The sequence below is a fragment of the Zalophus californianus genome, chromosome X, assembly GCF_009762305.2.
Source record: "Zalophus californianus isolate mZalCal1 chromosome X, mZalCal1.pri.v2, whole genome shotgun sequence".
In the NCBI taxonomy this organism is placed as follows: Eukaryota; Metazoa; Chordata; class Mammalia; order Carnivora; family Otariidae; genus Zalophus; species Zalophus californianus.
Genome location: NC_045612.1, coordinates 102562641 through 102588179, shown reverse-complemented (window position 1 = coordinate 102588179; position 25539 = coordinate 102562641). Strand labels below are relative to the sequence as shown.

The following is a 25539-nucleotide window of genomic DNA, read 5'->3' as shown; positions in this document are numbered from 1 at the left end:
ACAATTATGTGTTAGCTGAAGACTGGACAAAATGATCTAATTGGACCTCCTCTCCCAATCCCCTGGATTCTCCCCCCAAGTTGTATTTCAGGATGATTTACACCTCCAGTGCACTTGGCAGAGATGATCATAATTCAACTCTTAATTCTTCGCTACCAAGAAGCAATGAAGACATTAAGCAATGGAAGGTGACAGCAACTTACTGGAAAGGAAGTGCTGGGATGCCGGCCCAAAGTCCCTGTGGGCTTCGTGCAGCTGCCTGATGCGGTCCTCAACGGCCACCTGGGAGGAAGAGGAGAGAAATGATGTTCTCTCATCACATATAATGAGGAGCAATGAAAACAATGTACCCTTTTTGGTAAGATCTTTCGGGCCTCAAAAGCTGGAACACTAAAGCAACAATTTATAACCCTGGTTTTAATATCTGCTTACCAGAGATGGCCTCCGAGACCCATTTTTATCAAATTGAGGCCAAACAAAAAAGATTTGCTTTCTTGATAATGTTATAATGAGATTTTTTTTCACACTCTACTCATTGGCAGACACAAATGAACTACTGCTCCAATGAGTACCATCAAAAATGCAAACTCTAAATCTTTCATGCAAAGGTTAGGGAGATTGTCATTCCCTGTTATATGTCATAGCTAAAGGAGCTCAGAAAGGGCATATATTTTGTCTTAGTCTGTTGTTTTTGACTCATGTTTTTGGAATCCTATTGATGATTGATGGATCACTGAGTGATAATTAACAAGTAGGTTGATTAATACTCAAATATCTAAGAAGTAGAGGCAAGGCTTAAATGTCGGGGAGAAAATGAGAAAAAAGAAAATTTCAGATTTCAGTTTTTAGTAGACCTGAAAAGTATTGAAAAGTGTGTCTTTAGGTGGCATGAAATAAAAAGTACCACTCTTTTTTTCCTATTAGGTTTCTCTGTAATACATTGACAGTGTCCTGATAGCTTAGTGAATTCCATTCTGGGTGGGGGAAAAAGGAAGAATTTTACAGGCGAAATGGTACACTTTGCCATCTGGCATTCTGCCAACTGGATATTAATGGTGGCCCCAGGCCTGTAGGCTCCATAAATCTGGATCTTAATTTGGTTCTGAAAGGCCCATGCTAAACAAGGGGTTGGTCGCTCTTGCCCAGAGCCAGCGGAGCTCGAGTGGGTTTGCTCCTATGGTGTGGGTAATTCCCAAGAGATAAAACAGGTATTAAATGGGTCAGAAATCTGGCTCAGGTAGTCTGGTCTAAAGCTGACTCCGACCTTGCAGTATGGAATCAAGGGCCTGACACAGATCGAGAACGATCTTCTTTTTTCATCTTCTTCTAGCCTTGCCCATCTTTGCTGGGACCAAATTATTTGGCAAAGCATGTGGATTTCCAAAAAGGGCAGGATTTGCTTCACTGTTACACACACAAAAGCATGAAGAACACATCAAAACTCCCTTCCCAGTTGTATGACCCTGCATTACCGGCCAAACTCAACCTGCCCGTCCTGCCACATTGCATCCAATGTAACACTTGTCTGACTTGTTCTTGCTGCTCCTCCTCTCTAGAGTGCTCTTCTTTCCCTTCTCTTCCAGTTCAAGTCTTTTCTATGTTTATACGCTCCCCTCTCCAGTCCCCCAGGGTTAGGAGTGATTGCTTCCTCAACATCCTCACAGCACATAGTCTCTACTCAGAGCACTTCTATCGCACCATCTGTTTTAGTTGCAAGGACATGGACATGGGTATCTCCTACAATGCACTGTGGATTCCTTGATAGCCGGGACCATTTCTTGCTTACCTCTCTTCCCCTACGCTCCCCCTGGCAGAGTGCCGTGAACCCTGCACACTCTGAGTGGTAACAAAGGTTTAATGACTAGTTGAGCAAACCAATGCGTATGTGTGACTGACACACATAGATAGACAGATCTGGGAGAATAAACCAGAATGTGTACTGACACTGACTGCACGCTGCACGCCCCTGGGTATATCGTTCTAATGTTAACTTTCCTTATCCGTAAAATGGAACAACAATATGATGTACCTCAAAGAATTGTTGTGGGAAATAGCTAAGACATGTGAAGTGTTTGGCCTGCTTTCTTTCACATGGTGATTACTCAATGAATGTTAGCAACTACTGTTTTGTTGCTTTATGATTAACACATGGTGAGGAATAGGTCATTGCAGGCAAGGCAGTACATGAGACACAAAAAATGGCTAATATATATATATATTTAAGATTTATTTATTTGAGAGAGAGTGTGTGCATGAGTGGGAGGAGGGGCAGAGAGAGAGAGGGAGAGAGAGAATCTCAGGCAGACTCCCTGCTGACAGTGGAGCCCGACGTGGGGCTTGATCTGAGATCATGACCTGGGCCGAAACCAAGAGTCAGATGCTCAACTGACTGCGCCACCCAGGCGCCCCCCCAAAATGGTTAAAATTTATTAAGTACTCCGTTAATGGCAATATGAATTAACTTATTTAAGTTTCACAGTAACTCAGTGGTAAGAAGTCATAGTATCTGCCCACTTCACTGATGTAGGAACTAAAACATGAGAGGTTAAAAAACAACAACAACAAAATTTGATTCACTTTAAATAGCAAACCGGCAGAGCCAGGATTCAAATTCATTCTGGCTCTTGGTCTTAACTGCTATTTTAAGGATTAAAGTTGAAAGGCAAGTATTTTATCCATATTTAATGTGCAGCTGGCCTTCCCATTTATCGAACGCAGAACAAATCTGGCGTCCACATCTATGAAAGTTTAGTCGTTGGTATATTTTATGATCTAATGCAAGGTCAGTTCCTGGTCATGAAGAAGGTGATGCCATAAGATTATAGAGAACACATGCAAATGAATGTTTGGAATACATAATTGTTTCTAAATACAGAATGGGTCATTTCATGAACAAATTAATCAAGAGATGATTGTGAACATTTGGGGGTGATAAAGGAGCATGACCGTGTCACGGGCCCTGTCGCCTGGCAGTGATGTTGGTAGATTCAGAGCGACCAGGTGGAGGCAGCATCTGAGTCCATCAGAGGCCACGCATCTCTAAGGGCGCTTTCTTCTTATATGAGGAGATCTCCAGAGGTAGTTTCCAGCGTACACCCAATAATGTCAAGAAATGAAAAGGAGACAGAAGTGAATTCCCATCCCTATAACTCAAAGTTAAGAAAACGCATGAGAGAGACTGAAATTAAAAATGTGTCACAAAATGAAATGAAACATTCAGGCAACAGTCTTAACATAACGAAAGAATTAAGCATAAAATATTTCTTTTCACAGATTATCTTTGGATTGAATGCACAGGTGAATAAACAAAGACATCATTTTCAGAAAGAGAAAAACTTTGAAGGCACAGTGTAGCTACCAAAGAACAAAGGCACTTTATTCTGTGAGCAATTAGGCAAGGAAATGAAATTTGATAAACTTTTGTAACAATAGGCGCCATGTATCAGACCTTTCTAACTGGCTGTGTTTTGAACCAATATCAAGTACCATATACAGACTAGGGAGCAAAAGCCACAAATGATATACTAGCACTTGCATTCTGGCATAATTCCTTCTTTACTCGGTTAATTCTCTGTTCTTTTGACAAGCATTCGTTAAACCCTAAACAGACACGCAAGGAGCAGACACTAGAGTCTCTGGTCCTTGGCCACACAGAGGTTTGGAGGTGAGGAAGAGGGACAGGCCGAGGAAAGGCCTGGGGCAGAACGCGGCTGTTGCCGAGGATGGTGAGGTACAGTGAGCTAGGTGTCTCGGAAGCAGAGATCCACAGCAAGGCATTCCAGACTCTGAGGCTCGAGATTTCCCTGGCAAGGCCAAGGGAACCAGGGAAGATTTCTGCGCAGGGACTCAGGATTTGAGAAAGCAGTGTGCAGGTTTAGGCAGTTGGGTCTGTCAGCGAGGTCTGAGACACAGATTCAAGAGGGACCTGGAGACTGTTGTTATCACCTAGGTGTGGGGTGACAGGTGTTGCAATTAAGACTGTGTGGCCTGGAGTGGGAGAGAAGGTGCAGATGAGGAGGTATTTTGAAAGAAGGAAGAACTGATTAATTTTGGGGTTGGAGCTTCATTTTGGAAGAAGCAAACAGAACCCATGTATTTCCAGTGTGGAAGACTGGGAGGGTAAGGATGTTGCCGATGGAAATTCCAAAGGAGGGGGGGTGGCATATGGCCGGATGAATTCATAGGGAACATGATGCATCTGACCTAACAGTGAGATTTTAACTGGAGGTGTTGAGTAGGGCCAGTTGGAGATGAGCAATTTGTCTCAGTCATTAAAGGAAGGCAAGGCAAGTGAGACTAAAAGGGTAGAATGGAGTATTAGAAGGTGAGCAGGGTAGGAAGAGCCAAAGGAGTAGAACTAGAATTCTTCAAAGAGATAGGAAGAACCCACTTTCTTCTGAATTAACAGGCAATACCTCTGTTTCCTTTTTTTTTTTTTTTAAAGATTTATTTATTTTAGAGAGGGGGGAAGGGGCAGAGGGAAAGGGAGAGAGAATACTCAGACTCCCCACTGAGCATGGAGCCTGACATGGGGCTCGATCCCACGACCCCAAGATCATGGCCTGGGCTGAAATGAAGAGTTGGCCGCTTTACTGACTGAGCCCCCCCCCGCCAGGCGCCCCGACCTCTGTTTCCTTTTATAAAAAGAAATACAAGTTTAACATCTTTTGGGGAAGCATACATCCTGTTTCTACTATTAGATCATAGATCACGAAAGCTTAGAACTGGAAGAATCCTTATCTACTGATACACAAGGGTCTATTCTTTAGAACTATCCCAGATGGGCAAAAAACTACCATCTGCTCCTTGAGTACTCATAATCTAGTTTGCAGTATTCCTCAGTAAAGCATGTCAGAGAAAATTGAAAAAGGTCTTTTTTTTTTTTTTTTTTTTAATACGCTCCGTGAGGACAGGGACACATCTTTCTTTCCCTACTATATCCCCGCTGACTAGCACAGTACCTGGCATATAGCAGATACTCTAATTATTAGTTGAATGAATTAATGTACAGTTTATTCAAGAAGTGTCACCCGAACAACTGCATTTTGCATGAAGAATTCCCTATTGTGTGATTCTCGGCACAATTTTTGCAAAGACCTGCCTTCCCCCTCACCTCCCTCTCTCCCTCCCTCCTTTCTTTCCTTCCTTCTTGATGATCAAAGTTAAAAAAAAAAATCATTTCGATTTATTGGGCCTACAATACCAGACTCAAACAATTTTAAAGTAATAATGTGCAAGGCAAAGCAAGAGCCCAAATCTCCTTCCTGTTTGTTTTGTTCTAATTTTTAAACAATCATATTTGAGAGCTACAAGGAGTATATATTATTCTCCTTTGCTTTCTCATTTCAGATGAGTTCTGTAGGCAGTGCACTGTTTGCGGAGACCTCCCTTCTTTCATGCCTTTAAGAAATGTTTCTTCATTCACTCAAAAGATACTTACTAGAATGCCAAGTTACTTGCCCATGAAGATACAGACCTTGATTATCTTATTCATAGTTTAGCACAGTGCCTAATACCTAGGAGATGGTCAATAAATATTTGATAAACGTGATGAATGAAAAGACATTTTGAGTTCCCGTGATCTGTTAGGCGCTGTGCTCAATGTGATTATGGTAGACCAGAGAGCAAAATTTTAGGAATAAGGAATGAACACCAAGTCATTCAACTAAATTGATGATAACACATTCTATTCTCAGCTTTGACTATTTCCCAAAGCTCAGTCCATTCCTCCATGTGTTCTGAAGGACATCCTTATTTCATTTTTTCCCCCAAAACTGCCTAAAGTCAAAAAGAGAAGAAACAGGAGAGATCATAACACTGTGGCTCCAAGAAATGATTTCAAGTAAAATTTATCTAAATTTAAATGTTACTCAACTTTATTTTCAATTCTCAAGGGCTTCCACTTTTTCTTTTGACTTGTTAATCACTTTTAAGTTTTCATCTTCACTGGAGGTTTAAGGAGAGCCAAGGGGTCCATCCTGATGCGGGAAGACATTGCTCAATGATGTGATTTCTACGTAGCATCCAAGTGTTTTAACGGGTACTTCATGCATTGATCATGTTTACTCCAGCTTGGGGAAAGATGTAACTGGGCATGTACATTTCCATTTTCTGGCTTTCAGTTTGTCTAGACCTTTGCTAAATATCCATGGGCATGTAAGAACCAGACTTCACACCTACACGAATGAACCCGTAAAAAAACCCAAAAACAAAAACCCTCTCCTTGTGCTGATAGTGAATAGACCACACACATGTACACAAATGACTCTCTACGGTCTATTCGTGAGTTTTTTTTTCCTGAAATTTTGCAGTTTGTACAGTTTTTTGTATGCATGTGTCTGTGTTGGGGAGGCCTTCATAATTCATTCATACTTCCAAATCCTTACTTGTAAAACTCATAAATACATGCTCAATCGTTATCCTGGAAACTCTCTTGAGATTTATTACAGTTTCAGTTAAAATCCTTTTAACTAATCATAATCCCTTTCACTTAAAATCCATTGTTCTAATTCTGATTTATTTTGAGGTTTGACTGGGAAAAAAATGGTCTCAGACAAGGTTTGGAATGAGAGCTTGTGATAGGTACAGCTCGGTGGCAAAACCATCCAGGCTTGTTGAGTGCAAAGATTGGCTGAGTTCTCTTTTCCTTCCATTTATTTATGTGTTTTCTTGACATTGAAACACCTTTGAGTGAAAAAGAGTTTCTGGCGATTGACTTCAGAATAGATCATGGGGAAGCACCCAGGGCTAACAGAGTGCTCACTCTGAGTAGGAGCATAATTATGTATTATGCTATATATTATTCCCTCTTTCCTTTTAGGTTCTTGGCGGAGACCTCCTGTAATATAAGACAGATGATCAGGAGAAAAGCAAACAGAAGTTAAATAACAGGTATGCAAGGGAGAGACCCAGGAAAACTGAGTAACTCACGAAATGGCTCAAACCACCACCTCTAATACCACTTGCATGGTATTTCTGGCTTTCAGTTTGTGTAGAGTGCTCATCATAACACTGTGGCTCCAAGAAATGATTTCAAGTAAAATTTATCTAAATTTAAATGTTATTTGTGTACAGAAATAAATCACGGATTTATATCATGGATGCTAAAGGGTGCCATCTGAGACCATCATTCATCCGCTTCTCTTTATGATCTTCTCTTATCATAGCTTTTTTTCCCCTTCTATTTTTTACTTCTGTGTTGACTCCCTTCTTTCTTAATCTCGGATTCCTTTTCTTATTCTCTGTTTTCCCTTTCTTTTCTCCTCCATTCATCTCTCCACCGGCCACCAGCCGTCCCCAGCTGTGTTCTGTACAACCTACTGGCGGAGTGCACAGACTCCGCGGCAAAACAGAGCTTAAAATGAAAGGGCTGTGAGCCTCGGCCAGACAGGGGAGGCGTGATGTCAGTGGGAGCCTCGCCTAGAGCCGGCTGAAGGGCAGCAGAACTTGCCACCCCCAAACATGCCTCTTTGGCATAAGAATTAGTCAAGCTCATTAGTTTTTCAGAAACAGCAGACACTGGAGAAGCCCTGAAACCAGCAGAAGTTATGTTTTGTAAGAGAAATTTACATTTATAAGGGAAATCTGCATTTTAAGGGGGTCTCCTGCTCTGTCCTGGGAAGAGGAGAACGACTCAATCTGTAGAAACCCTTAACAACGGAGAAAGCAAAACTGAAATCTGAATAAGAACCTTACCCTTGTTTACTGTGCTCACAACCTCCTCCCAACCTCCTCCCAACCTCCCCTAACTGATCTACCCTCCCCCGCAGCCCCCAACATCTTTCTTTTGTCTTTAGCTGCAAGTGGTATTAGAGGTGGTGGTTTGAGCCATTTCGGTGAGTTACTCAGTTTTCCTGGGTCTTTCCCTTGTATACCTGTTATTTAACTTCTGTTTGCTTTTCTCCTGCTCATCTGTCTTTTATTACAGGAGGTCTCTGCCAAGAACCTAGAAGGATAGAGGGAAAATTATATTTCCTCCCCCACATAGCCCATGGTTTCTCCAGGAACATGATTCTCCTCATTCTGATGGACTCTTCCATCCACTGGAAAGCACAGGAGGACAAACACCAAGTCCTCTGCCCCATTGTTAAGCCTTCAGCTTTCCCCTCACTGATTTCTCACGTGCACCTTGGAAGTGTGTTTACTGGTTCTCATGCTCATGCAACTGCCTCATTCTGTGATAATGGAGTGAGGTTGTAGCAACATTAAGTTGACTTCAGAGACCCAAGTACCTTCAGGGTATCATTAATTTTAATTTAGAAAGGCAGCAATCAGCCTCCTATTCTGGTTCATTTGTCAAAATCTTTAGTTTTGGTTACATCTACAGACTGTGAGGAAAAAATGTGATGGGAAGGGAAGAGATCATAGGAAGAGTTTCTTCTGCCTTTTTTTGTTTTGTTTTGTTTCAAAGAGATAAAAGTTGAATTACTCTGCTTGGCTGATGTAACTGGATGCAGATTTTATCTTGAAAAATAGGTTCCCATTTTCGGGCGCCTGGGTGGCTCAGTTGGTTAAGCAACTGCCTTCGGCTCAGGTCATGATCCCAGGGTCCTGGGATCGAGCCCCGCATCGAGCCCCACATCGGGCCCCGCATCGGGCTCTTTGCATGGCGGGGAGCCTGCTTCTCCTTCTCCCTCTGCCTGCTACTCCGCCTGCTTATGCTCTCTCTGTCAAATAAATAAATGAAAAATCTTTAAAAAATAGGTTCCCTTTTAAAAGCTTTCTTAATGTATGTCATGATTTGCAGCAGGAACTAAAGTCAAGTGGCTCACACCTTGCAACACCATTACATTAAATCGTTTGCATATCAGCCTCTGCTGTTTATTCTTGAGCTTTTATTTATTCCACATTTGGAAGATATCATTCTCACAGAAATTTCCCGGAGCCACTGTTGCATTCCTATCTGGGGGCATTTTGGGCCACAAGTAGCATAAGGCTCTCATGGTAATTACATAATTATCCCTCCTGGTATTAGCACACGGGAGTGTTCCCAAGGACCAGAAGTGGCAATTTGAAATAATTATCAAGGGACTATATCAGAACTGGTATCATCTGAAAAAAAGACAACTTATATAGCTGTTAGCAAATTCATACTGAAATATGAAATCAGGAAGACAAATGAAAAAAGATACACCACCAGTAATTACACATTTTTTGTTTCCCAGTGAAACTCTTCTATTTTGGGCAATGATACACTTGTAGATTTTTCAGTTTGTTCTACTAGTCACCTTGATAATAATGGTCAGCAGGGAGAATTTGCTCAAACACGCACACACCACTCCTTAACCAAGGAAATCCACATCCCTTACGTCCCACACTATCTGCAGCATTTCCAAAGCTCCCTGACCTTGACTCCCTTCGTAGTCAATTTGACCGCGTATCCGAGAGCCTTGTCTGCCAGGAGCCCCTGTTTCCAGTTCCCAGCTCTTCTTCCAGCCACTGAAAAGCGCCTTTCTCTGGGCTCACTGATGCAGAGCTGCCAAACCAGTATCAGGACGTTGGTTACAAATCAATAAACTGGAAGATCTCATCTACTGCACTTCCAAGTCCTACAACAGTCGGTGCTTCTCTCTCCTTTACATATCAGAAAACAAGGCACAGGCTAAAGAAGCAAGTACACTTCATGTTTTTTAACGAAGCACAGAGGCTGGTACAATGCCCTTCTTTTGTTTCTTGGTGTGGATTTGTCAGAACTGAAGTTAAACTGGACATCTACTCACTCCCTCTGTCTCCAGTCTCGCTGCCTGCCTGGGCTTCTTTACAGCTCTCAGGCTGAGCGCTCTCCCACTACCCCCCCCCCTCCTTCCCCATACCTTCACCCCAACCCCGAGGTGGTTTATAAACTCCTTGAACAGTCCTAAAGACTTCTCTGAACTATTGTAGATATTTTCACTTCAAATCTAAAAGCTATTTTTTTTTTACATGTGGCTTTACATGATATAGAAAACTACAGGGAAAAACATTCCCAAATACAGTGTGATCGTTTATAGGAGAAACAAAAGATTGAATTTTTAGGTCATCACGGAAGTAGGTATACTTCCTTGAGCAATAATCTGAAGTACTTTATGAGATTCTTCCTTTCACTAAAGCAAGAAATCCTAAAATCCATCAGGATATGTGCACTGTACCTTGACTTTCTTTTTAATCCTCAAGTGAAACCAAGACAGTAAAGTGTAATAAAAATGCATATAGCCCCAGGCTTTGTGCCTTAGCAAAGAGAGAAAAAATAAGCTTCTTGACTTAATATGTCTACTGTGAATAATCAGCCACTGCATTTTGGGATCCTGCTTTATAATCTTAACGTATAACAGTGAACTCCATGTTCGTGGTGTGATAAGAATAAAGGATTTTTTCGCTTTCTTTTCAAAAAACAAAACAAAACAAAAGATTTCCCCAGTTTCCCAAACCAGATACATGTGTCAACTTAAAAGAAATGAAACTAGGGGCTGCAATCTCTTGAGTTTTATTAACACATTTTTTGCATCTTCCCTGAAGTTGTCAATGAAGTGCTGGCAAGCTAAGAGAGGGCCCCAGGCTACGCAAACAATGTGGCTAACATTTGGTTTGGAGACCTTCTCGGTCCCATTCCTAGATGTTTAGCGTGTCCTGCTCAAGTCCCAGTTCTTTGCTGATTAATAAATATTCCTAGGAAGATCAATGATTGCTCATAACAGGCTTCCAGTATCACAGCTGTGAATATTTGCATTTTAAGAGCAATTTTAATTAAATAATGAAGCAATTAATTACTCAAATACTTATTGAGTGCTTATAAGGTACTTTGCTAGGAGAGGAAGGAGAAAAAAATAAGAAAACAAGGAGCCTATTTTTCATGAATTTATGGATTAGATATTTACAAATAGGCATACCGGAGTAGCTTGGGAAAGATTTTCACGTACCCCAGTCATTCTCCAATTTGACCGTGTATCACTACTACCTGAGAAATTTCCAAAAAACAGATTCTTAGCTTGTCTCCAGAATTTCTGACCTAGTCCATCTGCCACTGGGGCTTGAGAATCTGTACTTTCTGTAAAGCTCCCCCAAGGAGTCTGCCGTAGAGCCTATTTTTGGAGCCACCAGCGTAGTGGAAAGGCTACCAGTTCTCTGGGGCAGGAAGACCAGAGTTAGAATCTCTTACTAGCTACTTGACCTTCTGCATCTCATCTAAGTGTCTATAGGCCTTAGTTTCCTCATCTATAAAAAGAAGTACTGAATACCGGCAACAGTGACAATAGTCATGACAGCTAACGTTTATAGAGCATTCACTATGTTCCCAGTGCTGTGTTAACGGTAGACTGTGCATTTCAGCCTCTCCTATCAGAAAATAAACTTGAGAGCTGGGCATAGTCTATTTCATTCACCTCTGTATCCCCAGGATCCAGGTTGGCACCGGTCTCATCGTAGGCAGCCAATTAAATATTTAAAAGAATCAACAACCCAGTGATGAAGGTCCTTCCATTAGGACCATTTTATTTTTTGTTGTTTTTTTTAATTTTATTTGAGTGTGAGAGAGCGAGAGAGCGTGCGAGAGAGAGCGCAAGTGGGAGGAGGAGCAGAGGGAGAGGGACACGTAGACTCTGCACTGAGCATGGAGCCTGATGTGGCACCTGATCCCACAACCCTGAGATCATGACCCGAGCCGAAATCAAGACTCAGAGGCTCAACTGACTGAGCCACCCAGGTGCCCCTAGGCTGTTTTACAGATGAGGAAACTCATGTACAGATAATGGGATGTTGTAAAGTGTGTGCCCGGAGAGTCCACTTCTTGGCCCTCAGGAGACACCCACTCCTTTTCCTGGCAACTGTGCTAAAAGGAGCCTAAGGGGCACCTGGTGGCTCGTTGGGTTAAGCGTCTGACTCTTGATCTCAGCTCAGGTCTTGATCTCAGGGTCGTGAGCTCGAGCCCCGTGTTGGGCTCCATGCTGGGTGTGGAGCCTACTTAAACAAACAACAAACAAAAAACAAACCAAAAAAGAAGCCTAACAGCTCTTGAGGTGATTGACTGTGTAGAAGGTATTAATGAAGGAAGTTGCTTTTAAGCAAGGCCTTCAAAGTTGGGTAAGAATTTGATGGGCAAAAACAGATGAAAGGTTCCATGTGGTCAGAGCAGAATGAACAATTTTTTTTTTTTTGGCACTAGTAAAGACCTGGATGTAGAATATAAACAAAGGGAAGGCTGAATAATCTAAGGCTGGAAATGTAGCTGGGAGTCAGACCACAGCAGTACTTGTCTGTCAGTGTGAAGAACAGAGACTTTGTTGGGCGCCTGGGTGGCTCAGTTGGTTAGGCGACTGCCTTCGGCTCAGGTCATGATCCTGGAGTCCCGGGATCGAGTCCCACATCGGGCTCCCTGCTCGGCGGGGAGTCTGCTTCTCCCTCTGACCCTCTTCCCTCTCGTGCTCTCTGGCTCTCATTCTCTCTCTCTCAAATAAATAAATAAAATCTTAAAAAAAAAGAACAGAGACTTTGTCATTTATGGGAAGGCATGAAAATATTTTTAAAAATAATTATTAAAATTTTCATTACTTTTACTGCATTCACATGATAACAAAATTCAAGAAAAACAAACAAACGAAAATCTTTAAAAACCAGTCTCCCTTTTACCATATCTTTCCCACCATCTTGCTTCCCATCCTGGTGGCAACTACTAGTTACATTTTCATATTTTACGTTATTTTTTTCAATAAATAAATACCATGGTCAGAGCAGTATTCTAGGATGAACTGAAGCACAGAACAGGTGTAGAAAGGATAAGCTGCCAGGAAGCAAAACAAGAGCCGTATGCTAGCTGGTTAACGTAAGGGGACCAGGCTTTCATCCTACGTGACAAGGACGTGTGTACGAATCAGGTTGGGTCCCCGGTATGTTGGGGCAGAGCTCGATAGGATAACCCAAAAACAGTCAATCAAGAATGGTTGAAGAAAGACTAGATGGAGTGGTGGAAAGATTACAAAAGGGGGGGGAGTGAATTCTCAAAGCCCCTCATGTCATTGGTCCTGACCTTAACAAGATCCCTACTATGGCTTGGGCAGAAATACTGTATCTGACTAAAAAAGACGACCTGTAAAGCGTGTAACAGCATCTGCTACAAAGAAGCACTGAGTAAATGGTTTCTGTTTACTCAGTTACTTATTTGGGTTAAAAGGTGTGGGTCAGAGCAGAATCAGAGTGGGTGAATTTGGCAGACACACCGCTGGGGGGAAGTTCCGTATCTATCTTTGCTCTTATCATCAATACACAGGTAGGCCAGTTGGGGACGGCTAAGTGATTCCTCTCTTTTAGCAGAGCCTAAACAAGTCTAGAGTGAACAGCGTGAGAGGTGAGCTCAAGAACCAATTATTCCACAAGCATTCTTGAGTGCTGTTATGTACATGGTACTGTGTGTTCATGGTGTGCGCGGTGGCAAAGACAGAACATGAGACACTCCTGGTGTCTTGTGGGAAGAACACCGCACATGGGGCAAATCAAACTCTTTAAGTGCCAGTCTCTTTGTTACTGACCAGGAAGAAGTGAGAAAGCTGTGAGGCCTAAAACAATCCGGGAGGCTTCACGACTCAGGTGACACACCCAGAGCAACCCAGAGTATGTAGCTTAGCATATCACATCCACTGAGGAGCGGTGTTTGAACAGGCATTTTATATGCTATTACTGACATCGTCTTAATGGATTAAAGATTCCTAAGACTTCAAATACTTTTGCTTATAATGTTGATTTTTTCTTTTATTTTGGTAAGCAAACAATTCATCATTCTCCTCCCTTCTTTTAAGCATCTTACATTTGTTTGCGAAGAGCTTTCAAAATACAGTGATTACAATGGTTTGTTTTCTTGCCTTTTCTTCATTGTGTCACAATTGATTTTTTTCATGGCTATGTGAACATAGACAGTTGGATATAAAGCATTCAATGATTTTGCGTTTAGATAAAAATAGTGGGTTTTACGCAAGAGCTGATATCATTACCGCTCCACCTTGAACATGATTTTATTGCACTGATGACAAACTTTCTTCTAGACTTTTCTAAAGTAATGTTAAACTTCATTCATACAACTTTGAACATGTAGTCCTTGATCTAGGATTGGACACACATTTCACATCTTGGAAAAATTTTTTTTTTTTTTTGTTAGCTGATCATTTTATCCCTTCAGGCTTTTTATTTTCTGAGCACCAGTTCTGGAGCTAAATTCCCTGAAGGCTAAAGCATCTACTGGATGGTTCAAAATGTATAGTGCTAAAACTTTGCTTTCGTTGTGTTATTTTTTTAGTAGAAATCCCACAAAGAAAACCATGTTCTTGCATAGAAGACATACTGCAGTAAATTTCCAGATTTCAGTCTAATTTGGAACTTTCAGTATTTCCATCTGAGCTGGCACTGACATCCAACTCTGTAATATGTACAAAAGAGAGAATACACCAGAGTAAACTTCCAGAGTAAACAAATCTCCAGTCCAGGGATACCTAAACAGATCAGAAACAAACTAGTATTTTAAAATAATACTTTCATAAGGCAATTTATATGCTAATCACAGATGATTTCCCTTCTGGTCACCAATGCAGGCTTTAAGGACATCACATACTAAATGGTATGTAAGTTGGGGCACCTTGGTTGTACAGTTGGTTGAGGGTCCGGCTTTTGGTTTTGGCTCAGGTCGTGACCTCAGGGTCGTGGGATCCAGCCCTGTGTCAGGCTCCATGCTCAGCACGGAGTCTGCTTGGGTTTCTCTGTCTCCCTCTCCCTTTTTCCCTCCCCCCCATGGGCATATGCTCTCTCTCTCTCTCTCTCTCTCTCTCTCTCAAATAAATAAATCTTTCTTAGAAAATAAATAGTATGTGAGTTAACCCAAATTAATATTGGTCTTAAAAGCCTATTTTTTCAAAAAGCCAGGATTTAGACATTTCACTAATTCAATCTAGCCTTTCTGTCTAAAAGTTAAAACAGTTGGATAGAATCTCAGTAACAAGTATCGAGAGATGCAAATAAGAACAAAACAGTCATCATTAAGAATTTCTCAGAGAGAAAAGGTTTTCATGGCATCTCTTACTACATACTTGCACATAAGGTATCTTTATCTAAAGAGCAGCGTTTCTCAGCTTGCGCATTATTAACATTTTCACGCAGATAATTCTTTGTTGTTCTATCCAGTGCATTCGGGGGTGTCTAGCATCATCCCTGACCTCTGTGCTCTAGATGCCAATAGCATCACCTCCCCAGTTGCGAACAAAATTGTCTCCAGACAGTGCCATGCATGTGAGGGCCAAAAATTGTCTCTGGCTGAGAACCACTGGTCTGTATTAACCCTCACTCTCTACTTCTTATACATACACGATGATATTGATATTTGAAATGAGACCTCAGTTCCATTCCGTCACTCTGTCCCATCACTCTAATAGTGGGGATGGAAAATTAACAGTCCCAAGTCATATAGAAACTATCCTCAGATCGGCCTACTTCAGGATCCCTTTAAGTGACAATCGTGGCTCTGGAGCTCCCCATGGGGCTCGCATGGACTTCCTAAGATCTGCATGGTGATCTAATGGCTACCTCTGCCCAATCCTGCTTCTTCCCCTTTTTCTTCACAGGTGTTCTTCTCCGATAAATCTGTCTTGGCATCTCCCCCCCCCCCCCCCAGAGGACCCAGTCAATCCATCAGGCAGAGCATTCTCTTAGCCTAGATGGGCACTCCGTCTCTATCTGAGCCACTCAGAGTCAGGCCCCCCAAATTTCTCAACTCTTGGGTGAGAGTAGCTGTCTCTGTTCCACTGGGGATGTTGAGGACACTCAGAGAATGCAGAGGGAATGCCTGAAAGCCCCTGCCACTAGCACCAGCCTTTGTTGTTTTCTTGACTAATGTGAGTCCAACCTAATATACTCTACAATAAAGGGGAATAGAACAGAAATATTTGAGAAAATTAACACCGAGCCTAGAAGTTGTTATAAATGAACTCAGGACAGTAACTATTAAGAACTAGGTATACAAGTTGTTCAAGAATTACGAAGTGTTCCGCCTTCTTAAATCTAAAGACATGTCATAAAAGGTGGGAGAGGGTAGAATTATACCCATTATAGCATAATGATTCTACCAACCGCTGCATTAATTCTCTGAATTTTGTCTAATCTCAGCATGGAGAAATAGTGGTTATTGAATAGTGCATAGCAGCTGCTACAAGGTTGTATCAGGAGACTTTGTGCACACGTGGCCGGACTCCTACCCAGCACACCCCACCCCTTCCCATTTCCCATTCCTCACTGCTAATAATTAGGAAAAAAGCACATTTACACGAGTATAATATTTGATCTGAACCAATCTCTCAGGCTTGAGAATATTTGTGTGTGTGCATTTAAGACTGAAGTATGCCCATTTCAGTACTTTTTTTTTCAGTAGATTTCTTTGAAAATTCAAAGCCACATTTGTCCACTCCAAGTTTTTGAAAAGCTTCATTTGTGAAAAGCAGCACTGACTGGAGCTGCTGGGGATCATTAGTGGGAGCTGGATCTTCAAAGGAGTTTCTGTGTAAGGAAGAGGTACTTGGACATTTTAGCTAAGCTGCTGAGCACCTGGGATTGGGTCATTTGAAAGGGTGTTAGCTTTAAGTTTTTTTGGTTCCAGATAGAAGAGATATCATCTGGTATTTGTTTCCTTCACTCTGACTTATATCATTTGGCATAATTTCCTCAAGATCCATCCATGTTGTTGCAAATGGCAGAATTTCCTTCTTTCTCAAGTCTAAAGAGTATTCCATACAGGGATAGGGGGATGGGAAAGATGGTGTTTAAGGTACATACTTGCAACTAGTAGACACCCGAGCCCTGGAGACCTAATACACGGTACAGTGATTACAGACGACAACACTGTATTCTAAATATTCAACTTGGTAAGAGAGCGATTTTAATTGTTCCCAGCACTATCACAAATGATCATTCCAAGATGGAGTAGAGGTGTTAGCTAACACTGCTATGGTCAGCATACTGAGATATAGATGTATCAAACCAATATGTTACACATCCTAAACTTACACAATGTTGCATGTCAAATAAAAAAAGGTGTTAATTGTTGACAGACCCTAACAGATCTCCTCTATGAGCTTTTTTCTTTCTTTCTTTTTCTTTTTTTTTTTAAAGATTCTTTTAAGAGATTTGTATTATGGTCTCCGTATTAAAATGAGGGCTTGGGCAGCTATCCCATTTCACTCTGTCTAGGAGAAGGTGCCTCACATTTTCTCCCAACAAGTTTCCATCAATAGTCAGCCACAGCCCTGAAATATTTATCGCCTCTTGGCTGGAGAGCTTGGTGTCTTGGGTCATCTCTTCTATTGTATAGGGGACAGCAGTGACACATGTGTCACAGCTGAGGCCACCCCCATTATGCAACGTGTGCTGTCCAACTCTCTCAGGCTCATCAGTTATTGGCAGGGACTCTTAGGAAGTAGAGAACTCTAAACTGGGTTTTGAACAGAGCAAGATTCCTGGAAAAGACTCTTCTTTTCTTTTTTCAAATGCCTATGACCAAAAGCCTTTCTGAATATGGGTTTACTCACCAAAAGACCGAGTCATGGGCTTCTCAAGTTTCTTTAGATGCTCACTCTATTACCTGGAGAACTGGTGCAGGGCCTGGATTTCTCAGGCTATACGCATCAGTGATGACACAGCTGCAGGTGCAGGAGCAGGAGCAGGAGCAGAATGGTCGGAGCAGAGGAAAGGGGAGAACAGTATCTCCAAGACCCTCGAATGTGGCTTTGAACCACGGTAGAACTCACTGGAAGGGGAAGAGAATGCCACTGCACACAAGGCCATTCTGTCATTCTGTAGGGTTCCCTGCCCCCTCAGAGATCTTGCAAGGAGCAAATTAAGTAGGAGGGGAAATCTCTGGAGTGGGCAGAGGTGAAAGGATCTCAAGACGGCTTAAAAGTTTTTTGGGACTCCGCTTTGGGTAAAGATGATGAACTGCAGTTTGCCACGCACTCACTCCTTTTAGAAGCTTTTCACCTTCATGGTGATGGTTTGCATTTAAGCGATATAATAATCATTGCATTTTCTCTTTTGTATTTGCGTGTGTGTTTTAGTCTATTCCTATCTCTCCCTGATTCTTTGTCTTCCATTCAAAGCCATCACTCTCCTCTTACTGCTGCATTTAACGGTTGCCTTCCGTTACAGCATAACTGCCTTTTTTTCCATTGATTTCTCTAAATTACGGGGTCCTTGCCTCCTTTTCTATGCAGCAACCTCTCTGCAGCACGATGTCTTCACTTTTCCCTACTGTAGTCTCTTTTGTGATTGGCCAATAGCAAAATGAAACTCAGTAGAATCCAATTCTAAAAGCACTTTTGAAGGACGGAATCTTATCATTTACTCCCTGAGTCGCTGCCGTCAGTATAGCTGGAGCAGAACGGTATTCCATTTTGGGGCTCATTGGATAAGTGTGGGCTCAACTTGGCGGCCATAAAAAAACTGGGGAAAAATCTTATTCCTTTCCTCCCGTGTAGCTCAGAACTTTGTGACTGATTTCTAATTACGTCTGATGGAAAAATAACATTTTTTCCCCATTTAAAATGTGTCTATATAGTGCTTAAGATTTTCCTGGGCCTCTTATGAAGATCAGTACAATTTCATTTTCATTTTATAGATGACGTAGCTTAATTTTTGAAAATTAGACTACATGCCCAGGGAAGGATTCAACATTTCCGGAGAACCTAGCATTTTCTGTCTTCCAGAAGACTAAAATTAGATCCTGTTTTAATGACTGTCCCTGCGACATTAAGTTCTATGTAATGAAAATGTTTCCATGTTCCTGCTGACAGACCACTTCCTACTATTCACTGATGTGGGTCTGAGGAATTCTGACAATCAACAACAATAATTGTATAAATATTAACGCTTATTGAGTGCTTGCTTTGTGCCAGGCACTGCGCGAAGTGCTTTATAATGATTATTTCACATTTGATCTTCCCAATAACCCCATGAGTTATGAATACAAACGCTCTGGGCATATCAGAACTGTTCACATTTGGTGGCTGATTTAATAAAGATTTTGTAAACTGTCTGCTAAGCTCCTATAGCACTTGCTACCCTGCTTGGAATTCTCGTATTGTTACTGTTTTCCCGTGTATGGAGGAGGAGAAAAATAAACAGGTCTTCTATCATCGACACGCACAAGAAAGGCTGACATTGCTGATGCCCCATTGTACTTTGGGGTTTGTAGCAAACACCTCACGTACGTGTCAGCCCACCTCCAATCGTGGTGTCGTCAGCTGGGAAGAGTTCCAGGCAAACCCAACGTCATCATGCGTAGCTTGCATCCCACCCCGAAAGTGAGCCCCGAGTCTTTCTGTTTTCTGCCCCAGGGGTTCCCCCCAATGTCGTGGGTGCTGGATCCTGGGTGGACAATCACAGCCACAGGGTTGTTCATGCTTTGGCAGCAACCCTCAACCAATGGGGGTCAAGAGCAAGTGGATACAAGCTCCGACTCTGCCTTTCAGGCTCTAGCTACCTATTTTCAGATGTCTTTTATTCTGTACACTTCTCATGCATTCCAGAGGACAGCTTAGCTTTCTTTGTTGTCTCGTTTCTCTTGCTCTCTTTCTCCTGCTTCTGAGAATCACATCCTAAATAAACTTCCCACACCCAAGTCCTTGTCCTAATTCTGTGATGGGGTAACCCGAAGACACCAGGTCTTGGGACAGGCTTCACTTTCAATAAATGTGGACACTTGGAGAAAGCAGATAGGCGCACTATTAAAAACAGAATCTAGGTTGTTGACATTGAGAAGCTTACTTCATCCAACATTTAAGACCCTATTAGTCAATCAATAAATATTTATGGTAAGTCAGGCTTACCCAGCACCTTAGGTACTGCCCCTGAGGCTGGAGAGTTAACGCAGGGTCTGGCGAAAAGGCTTGTTGGAACTTCTGCCTTAGGGCAGCAGCAAACAACAGAAAGAGTTTAAAATAAAGACAGTTACCTCATCAGATCTGAATTTTTGGAGGATTACTAGAGCTGCATTGTGGAGAAGGGACCAAAAAGCGAGACCAAAATCAACCAGAAAAACTGGGAGGCTATCTCGCATTTGAGGCACAAGATGCTTGAGGCAGGGGTAAAGTAAAGAAGGGAATGGATCTGAGAGATGGCTTGGGGACAGAGCTGACAAGACTTGCTGATAGATCAGTATGCTAGATTTAAGGTAAGAGTGGACTCTGGGATAATGACTTGGGCAATTGTGTTTCTGCCTTGGGCAATTGGGTGAAGGGAAGCATTAACAAGAACAGTGAAATTAGGAAGGGGAAAATGTTGAGGTTGGGGTGGGAGAAGAGAAGGACAATGATGAGCTCCATTTGGGCAGGTTAAGACAGAGGTGCTTGTGGGACATTCTGATGGTGCTGTCCAGGAGGCATGGAAGGTGGTTGGACCCGGAAGCAGGGAAAGAGCTAAGTTTGACTCCAGTTCAAAAATCAAGGCAGCCTTCCATCAAATCGTGCTAGAGCAATCGGACATCCATATTCAAGAAATCAACCTCAACCTGTACTTCACGCTTTATACAAAAGTTAATTAAAAAAGCACCACAGATTTACATGTCAAAGGGAACGTTATCCAGTATATAAAACAGGAGAACGTCTCTGGGATCTAAGTCTAGGCAAAGAATACTTAGACTTGACACCAAAAGCATGATCCATGAAAGGGAAAACAACTCCAAAACATGATTAATCCCACCTTACCAAAATTTAAAACTTCTGCCCTGTGAAAGACCCTGTGAAGGGGGTGAAAAGACAAAGTCGAAAATATTTGCAAAGCACAACACAACAAAGGACTATGATCTAATATATAAAAAACTTCTCAAACGCAACTGTCAACCTATTCAAATTAGAAAACAGATGAAAGACATGAAAAGACATTTCACTGAAGAGTTTATATAGACGGCAAATAAACACATGAAAAATTGTTCAGTGTCACTGGCCACTAGCAAAATCCAAATTAAAATTGCAATGAAATATTCCTACATACATAGCTGAATGGCTAAAATAAAATTAGTGATAACACAGGGCACCTGGCTGGCTCAGTGGGTGGAGCGTGTGACTCTTGATCTTGGGGTTGTGAGTTCGAGTCCCATGTGGGGTGTAGAGATTGCTTAAAAATAAAAATAAAAATAAAAATAAATACTATTTAAAAAAAATAGTAACACCACCAGATGTTGGTGAGGAGGTAGGAAAACTGGATTACTCATACAGTGCTGGTGGAATGTGTCGAAACATTTGACACCTTCTTCTAAAACTAAACATTCAACTATCACAGGACCCAGCACTTGCATTCTTGGGTACTTACCCCAGACAAATGAGAATTTATGTTCACACAAAAATCTGTACATGAACGTTGATAACTTTATTCCTAATACTCGGAAACTAGAATTATCCCAGATGTCCTCCAAGGAGTGAATGGTTAAATAAACAAGGGCATATCCAAAATACAGACTACTACTGAGCAATATGAAGGAACTAACTATGGCTACATGCCAAAATTTAGATGAATATCTAGGGAATTATACTGAAGGAAAAAAGTGAATCCCTAAAGATTATATCCCTAAAGATTATATCCCACATCATGTGGGATATAATCCATAATTTTGTCAATCTTCAAAATCATAGAAATGGTGAACAGATTGCTAGTTGCCAGGGTGTAGGGGGGGTGGGGAGGCAAGGGGTGTTGTCATAAAAGGATAATAGGAGGAATCCTCGTTGTGACAGACGTGTTCTGTAAATGGACTGTATCGATGTCAATTTCCTGGTTTTGACACTGAACTACAGCTTTACAAGATGCGCCACTGGGAGAAAGTGGGCAAAACATACATGGGGTGTCTCTGTATTATTTCTTATAGCTTCATGTAATCTACCATGATCTCAAAAAAGTTTAGTTGTAAAAAAATGTGGAGATGTGGTAGTTTCAGTAACATGTCAAGGACAGAATTTTCATGGAATTAGTCACACTGAATATTTATAAGGTTCTGTAACTATCTCAAGAATCTACAAGCTTAGATTTACTTTTGAAGCTATACATCATTACCTTTCATATGAAAATTTTGGTAGCTTCTACAGGTAACAACTTCTTGGCAACAGGAAGAAAGAACTAGAATGATTTTGTCACGAAAAAAGCCCTTCTTAAGGAACTTATAGGCCAAATGGGGAAAGAGACATGACTATGTGAGACAGAGTATTGTCTGGTAGCAGGCTAGGACCACAGTTTCCAGGGTAGTTAGTTAAAAGGCTCTCTGGAGGGGGCTGAGCTCGACCTGGGTCTGCAATCAGATCTGGATTGAAAGAATCCTTCCAGCACTTAGCAAATAGCAGGACAAAGTGCTCAGAAGCAGCAGGTGTCAAGGTTTGGAGACTTGCCTCATTGGGAGGATAGCATTTGTGTGGTTTGTTAAGGCAGAGAGGGAGTTAGGAAGGGCATGGATAATGGAGGTCTTTGGACCCGATCCCGAGGACAGCAGCAAGTCAAAGTTTCTAAGCATGGTGATTAAGAACTCTGGCTCTGGAGCTGGAATGCCTTTTTTTGACTATGCCACTTCCTAGCTGAGATCCACTAGGCAAGGCACTTAACCTCTCTGGGACTCAGGTTTCCCATCAAAAAATGAGTACTCTCGAGAGGTAGCTGAGAAAGTGGTTATTAGGATTCATCGAGATAACGTATGTCAAGCCTTTATAGCACAGTGTCTGCCTCATAGCCTCCCGTGGCCAGTAGGAGCTGGTAAGAGCACCATGGTGCCAGAGGCAGGGGCGATGTTTCTCTCCAAAGGTTGTCAACAGCTTGGGAGAGGAGACTGTGGCTGATTTGTACCATCTGACCCCTAGGACACTCCAGGCACACAGTAGGAGTTTTGCTAAATTCAAGTGGAAAAAGCAGGAGGATTAATCTGACAGCAGGGGACTGATCAGAGGAAGGACAGCCCTTAGGCACAGAGCACAATTACAAAGCTATGACAGTGACATGGCTTCGCTCCTTGTGACAAGAACCAGGAAAAAAAGATTGGTGCTGCCAGGAAATGTAACGATTAGGTAAATAGTGAAAGATGCACTCAAGTCTAGTTTCTGGGCTTTGATTCCATTTTAATGACCAATAGATTCCAAGTTTAACTTTAGTGTGGAGACTGGGTCTCTGTTGCAAAGAAAGCCCAGGGTAACAAGTAGACCATGGGTTTCTAAGTCAAATAAAAGTTGCTCAGCTCCTTATGTCATTTATAGGACCTTAAGGGGCGTCTGGGGGGTTCAGTCGGTTAAGCTTCAGCTCAGGTCATGATCCCAAGGTTGTGAGATCAAACCCTGCGTGGGGCTCTGTGCTCAGCGGGGAGTCTGCTTGAGGCTCTCTCCCTCTCCCTCTGCCCCTCCCCTGCTCATGCTTGCTCTCACTCTAAAATAGATAAATCAATCTTTTAAGAATAAAGAAATCCATTCTCTCTGCATCTGTAGTAGTTACTGGGCCATCCTTCACTCAACCTCTCTTCAGCATCTTTGAACCCGCTGTTCGAGTGGCGGCCCCCAAGTAACTGCCTCACACAAGCTTACATCTCCTCCCTGAAGAGAGAGGCCTCCGGGCAACAACTGGCTGAGGCAGGAACACAAAGCCCCCACCCATGTGACTCACCTGGGACAACTTTGAAAGGCCAAACCCATTCCAGCGCTGCCCACTGCAGCCTTAATCACAACTGCATTGTGTGTCTGCCCCCCCCTCACTTCCCGAGGGACGTAACCCCCAACACCACAGTCATCCTTCTGCAAGCAACCCTCCAACTTCTCCTGTGTCAGTGCTGGAGCCTGGCCTCGGGCGGCATCGTTCATTCTGAATCTGTGGGCTGGAGACCAGCACGGCAGCCAGGGCAGTCATGGGGACGATGACATGACATGGCGTGCTGGGCACAAAACGGCCTTCCAGAAATTGTGGCTAATGGGTGAACCTTGAGGACACTACGTGAAGTGAAATAAACTGGTCACAAAAACGGTACGATTCCACTCATAGGACGTGGCTGGAGTGTCAGCCTGGTAGGGACAGAGAGCAGAATGGTGGTTGTCAGGGGCTGACGGGGGCACAGAACGAGCAAGTGTGGAATGGCCATCAAGTGTCTTTTGCAGGATGAAAAAGTTCTGAAGACCCAATGTAGACCAGTGTGAATATACTGAACACTACTGAATGGTACACTTAAAAATGGTTAAGATGGTACATTTTATATCATGTGCTTTTCACCACAATGAAAGGAAATGATGGCTACCACAGCACCGTTTATATTTGACTTTAACCTACAAGTAGGTAACTTTTTGGGTCTGCCCTCCATCCTTTCTCATTTCCTTGGGACCTACGGTTCCAAATGTGGTTGAGGCTCGCTGCCCTAGCCGGTGCCCTGAACACTGTGTCTCCATCATCTGATCTTCTCCACCAGTGGCCCTAATCTCCACATACCCCTATAGACTCACCATTTGCTAATGCTCCGAAATCACCCTGGGATCGGCTCTGAAGAGCTCCATTAAAGCCACCAGCACTGTCAAACTCCCTTTCCCAAACAAAACAAATGTTCTTCCAAATCGCCACCATGACCTTTTGAAAAGTACATCAAATTGCATCACGATTTAAAAAGAAATTATACTGTGTCAGTGCCAGGTTGTTGAAAGAAGGGCCTGTGAACAGGAGTTTGGTGAAGTTGACAGATAAAATGATGTGGTTAGAAATCTTGATGGATTTTGATGTAGAGTCTCTGCTGGGTGTGAGTACAATTACTGCTGATACAGAAAGCAGAGTCAAGGTCAGAAAATACAGAGGGGCCATCAAGCTCCAGCAGAGGAGTCTCTGGTAGCTGGAGAGTTTGTGTTATTCCAAAGTTCAAGTTGGTCAGCAGGACAGAGAATACGCAGGGTCAGGGTATGGGCAGGGGTCAACATCTAGACATTTGTGTCTAGTGAGAATGGAGAGCGAATGTCTGACTATGGGTTGGAATTTGGGATGAATTTGTTGCATGAGAAAGTAGACACAACAGTAGACCAAACGGGAACAGGAGGCTGGGGCTGCCACCGGAGGAATCTGGAGTCAAAAGGATGGGGCCCAGGACTGATCTCGAGCCAGGGGTTGTCTCTTCTGCCCTAGTTTTGGGCAGCTCTCCTGGGGAGGGTAGATGAAGACCAACAACACTGGGCTTCTCCCCAGAGTCAGGCAGGGTCCCGCAGCTTTTAATGATCACAGTTGAAAGCTTGGTGCCCTGGAAAGCCCTTTAGGTTCTAACTCAGAAAAATGCACCGAACCTGACAACTCAGCATTTGCCACCTCCCGTGCCAATACATGGGAAAAACAAATGGCCCCACTTGCCAACACAGGACGTAAATGGGGTCGGGGGTTGCTCTACGTGTAAATTTTCCTATTTTAAGTCACAAAATATTGAAAATCTAAATTGCTACTTTCTCCTCGCTTTCCGCTTGGATACTTGCAGTCTGTTCTAAAGGAAGACTTGGTTGTGAGCGTAGGGGGGAACTGAATGCTTCCAAATATCTGCAGGGCTGCCTTGGCCGAGGTGGTTCTCAC

At 42.6% G+C, this 25539-nt stretch overlaps 1 protein-coding gene across 2 annotated transcripts in view; it reads right to left on the bottom strand.

The window, feature by feature from the left end:
• DMD (dystrophin) overlaps positions 1–25539 on the bottom strand; it is a 2214577-nt gene that overhangs the window by 226022 nt on the left and 1963016 nt on the right. For both annotated transcript variants that reach the window (XM_027607979.2, XM_027607980.2), the window contains exon 61: positions 204–282. In XM_027607979.2, the coding sequence (XP_027463780.1) occupies positions 204–282 (79 nt within the window). The remainder of the gene's footprint in view (positions 1–203; positions 283–25539) is intronic.